This window comes from Debaryomyces fabryi (genome assembly GCF_001447935.2).
Source record: "Debaryomyces fabryi strain CBS 789 chromosome Unknown contig00323, whole genome shotgun sequence".
In the NCBI taxonomy this organism is placed as follows: Eukaryota; Fungi; Ascomycota; class Pichiomycetes; order Serinales; family Debaryomycetaceae; genus Debaryomyces; species Debaryomyces fabryi.
The window spans coordinates 1-3,702 of record NW_015385749.1 but is presented as its reverse complement, the minus strand read 5'-3'; the positions used below and the strand labels follow the sequence as shown (position 1 = coordinate 3,702).

General features: G+C 38.2%; 1 protein-coding gene across 1 annotated transcript; it reads right to left on the bottom strand.

The window, feature by feature from the left end:
* Nucleotides 1–1,039: 1,039 nt before the first annotated feature.
* On the bottom strand, nucleotides 1,040–3,175 carry AC631_05893 (Zn(II)2Cys6 transcription factor; the record flags this gene model as incomplete). The annotated part of the gene is made up of 1 exon (XM_015614722.1): nucleotides 1,040–3,175. The coding sequence occupies one exon, from the start codon at nucleotides 3,173–3,175 to the stop codon at nucleotides 1,040–1,042; it is 2,136 nt and encodes a 711-aa protein (XP_015464450.1).
* Between the last annotated feature and the right edge of the window lie 527 nt (nucleotides 3,176–3,702).

The following is a 3,702-nucleotide window of genomic DNA, read 5'->3' as shown; positions in this document are numbered from 1 at the left end:
TTTTGAAGAATTGGCCTATTTCGTGTATATGTGTTATAATTTTATATCGAATCTTACTTCTCATTTGTATATATGAGTACTTGCGTCACGTAGCAAAGTTGATTATCTACTACATCTTCATTGGACTTCTCCCCCAATCCATCGAGAATATTTTTCATATGAGCTACGTATTATGATCATCAATGATTACATGCTACCGGTCGTTTACAAATTTGTACCTCGCGAGTGATCTTTCGACGTTGTAATTCGAAAAAAGGTTTTGATTATTTCCGCGGCCATGCTTACGCAGATAAGCAACAAATTAGGAGTGTTTCACATTTAGTATGGCATCATCCAGAATTTGAAGTGACCCCTTTCATGTTATGTTCTTTAGATACTATTAATTACCTTTTTAGGCAAGATTCAGAAAAAACATTTTAAACGTTCAAGCAAAATGAAGGGTATTCAAGACTTGGATTAAGAGAAATATTAGTGGTAAAATTGCTCTATAATATATCCTTCAAGTCCTTTTCACCTGCAAGAGATTATATTATCAGGAATCTGAATTTGCTTAGGTCTAAACAAAGCGAAGTACGGTACTGAGTGTCTCTCACCGTTTCTGAGATATATTTTCCAAGAAAATTCATAGAACTAATAGAGAAAATAATGTATTACTGTCCAAGGTATTTAAGAAATCTTCAGTGAAACACGTCATAAGACGCAAATAATTAAAGTGCTATACGATTAACAATCTAAAAGACGGATACGCTCCGCCTCCGCAGTAAAGGCCCAATATGGATCTATCAATTTTTAAAGCGCTTAGTTAACAACAGAGTGATTGCATATTTTACGCACTATAATAGGATCATTCATAAATGATACTGAAGATTCACTTTTCAACAGAGAACTTGTTCATAATAATCTCAGACAGAGTATATGTGCACCAAACATTTCTGAATTGATAGTTTCGAATTGAAAGACAGTTTACATCTGTGAAGCATCCAGAGACCAAATAATACTTTAGATAATGATGAACTGTATTGACCAAATCATCACGCATTTATAGAGCACTATCAAACCTATTATTATAGAAAAAGGGACTGCCAAACGGACCCTCAGTGTCATACATCAAAGAATATAGAAAATCCGACGGAGCCTCCGATTGGCTAGAAGTAGAAACATTTTCATTTGGCTGATGATCCTCAAGCATTTTCTTAGATCGCTTCTCAATAGTAAGTTTAATCTTACAGTCCATTACTTCTAGAACTTTCAAGCAGCGAGTCGCGGATTTTGATTGTGACTCATAGGACGCTAATAATTTAAGGGCATTAGTCCAAGACAATTCAAAAGCTGTCTTATCCAAGTTATCTTCTAGATCAGGCTGAAGTTTTGCGGCTAACAAAATCAATGCTGCAGTGTAAATATAAAAGACGTTATACCAGCTAGACGGAAGCAAAGTTAATTCAGTCGATTTAAACCTTTTAATCACGTCAATTAATTCCATCGCGGAATCGACGCATAATTTTGATATGGCTCTTCGAGTGGATACGTAGAGTTCCATATTATTTATTCCGCTATAGACTTGGTCCTTATTTCTCGGAAGCAAAACAGGCCTATAAAGCATAATCTTCAAATGTAGACACCTAATTTGAAGCACTATACTCTGGTGCTGATAAGGTGATTCATGTAAAGAGCAATCATACTTGATGTGGTTCGGAATCTTGTCTTGAAAAACATAGAGTCGCTTTTGAAAACTAAATATGTTCGGGAATAGATCCACGTACTCTGGAAAGGGGTCTGAATAAAAAGATTTTAATATATCAGCCAATATATTATATAATTTCAATGTTTGGGAAAAAAAACTCAAAACAGATGGTTTTTCAATCTGAGGATAATTTATAGCGGTATCCGTAACATATTCATCATCGATAAAAATAGGCATATCCGATACGTTATCTTCAACAACCATCAAAGGCCTTCCGAATGTCAGAGAAACTATCTTGTCCATCAAAAGGCATCCATGCCATAATCTCTTCTCTACTTCCTGCTCGATGTAGCTTCTCTGGGATAATGTATTCCTTTCCATATGGAGCCCCAAACCTTGTGCAATACGTATTGTCAGACCAACAATATTCCAACATCCTTCCAGTCTTATCGTCGCTTGGAGGAACTGACCTGTTAACAACAATGCTTGAACTAATAAAAGTGATCCAGTATCCATTAAATGAAACTTCAAAAGGTCTTGGGATCTCTCAAAGTACACGTTTGTCATTTCATTACCTTCTATATCCTTTTCCAATGGTGATAGATGACACCCAAAGGCAAATATAATGTTTAAAATACAGTAGAATAATTCATCTAATTCGCAATTATTTGTATCTCTCGACCATATCTCTTTATAAGCAGACATAAATGTTGGTTTATGAATAAATGGGTAGAGTGGATATGTGAACTCAAAGTAAGTCTTAATATAATCATCAGCCACGCGTCTGGGAGGAACCACAATTCTAGACAAGCTAATACTAGATTTCTCCTTCTCACTTCTACTCATCTTATAAGTATTTGATTTCATCAATTCCGACCCAAAGCTAGGTAAAGGTTCAGCATCAATCGATGCAAAAAGCTCCTCCATTAATGACATAGCAGCTGATCTGCCGTAAAAGCTTTTATCCCCAGTTTTATGTGGCGCCGTTTTAGAACCTGCCCCCATAGCATCACTTGTCAGATCTTCATTCTTGAAGCGAAAAGTTGCTTTAAAGTTTTGAACAGGGGAAGCATTCGGATTTTTCAGCCCTTGGTTTGACCCTTGATGAGAATCTGAAGAATATAGATAATCATGAGAAGCACTTAGAGAATTTGTTCTCGAACAGGTAATCAAATCTTGGTTGCCTAATTCATTATTGTTGGAGTTATTTTTACTTGTAATAGACGATGAACGAATCATACCCAGGGGTTTGGATTCATCATCTTGCAATATGCCTAGTCTTCCCTCTAAGTTCTTGACATTCTCAGCATTCGCTAAAGTTTTTGTATACCTCCTGCTATAGACACACGCAACATTTCTTTTACGACATATACCGCACACTGGTTGTGCTCCATCACATCGTCTTTTCCTTTGACGACAGCCTTCGCATGCTATAGCTATCTTGCGTCTCGTAGTTTTTCTTGTGGTACCATTCTCTTTATCAGATACCATCCCAGTTCCCTTCAAAAATCAACAAATGGTATTTCCCCTTCAATTTAGGCCTATACTTCAACCCCAACTATTTGGTATATACACTACTAATAAATCAGATGTTCCCGAAATTCTAGCCCAAGATCCGCGTGCGCTCGTCCGCGCTAATACAGTGCGAGTAGCCCGACAACTTGTGGTAGTCGCGGACATTGACCTCCAACACAACCTCGCCGTCAGTATACTTGTCAAGCATTTCCGTGAGCCCTATCGAGGACGCAGGTTTGGGCCCATACATCAATACCATGTATGCTAGTTCGGTCATGTACTTGCTGTATTGGACGCAGGTCAGGTTTGTCTGGACCGCGCGGAAATACGTAGACGCGCGGCGGTTGAAGTTATTGTTATTGGTGGTGCCCCCCGTGTTATTGGCGACGCCATTAAGAATTCGCACCACTTCGAGTCCGGCAAGGTTGACGTGGTTGATGTTGGCACTAAAAAGGGTCATGACACCCATCAAGAGCTGGGCAATGTTCGAAAGTATACCGGCG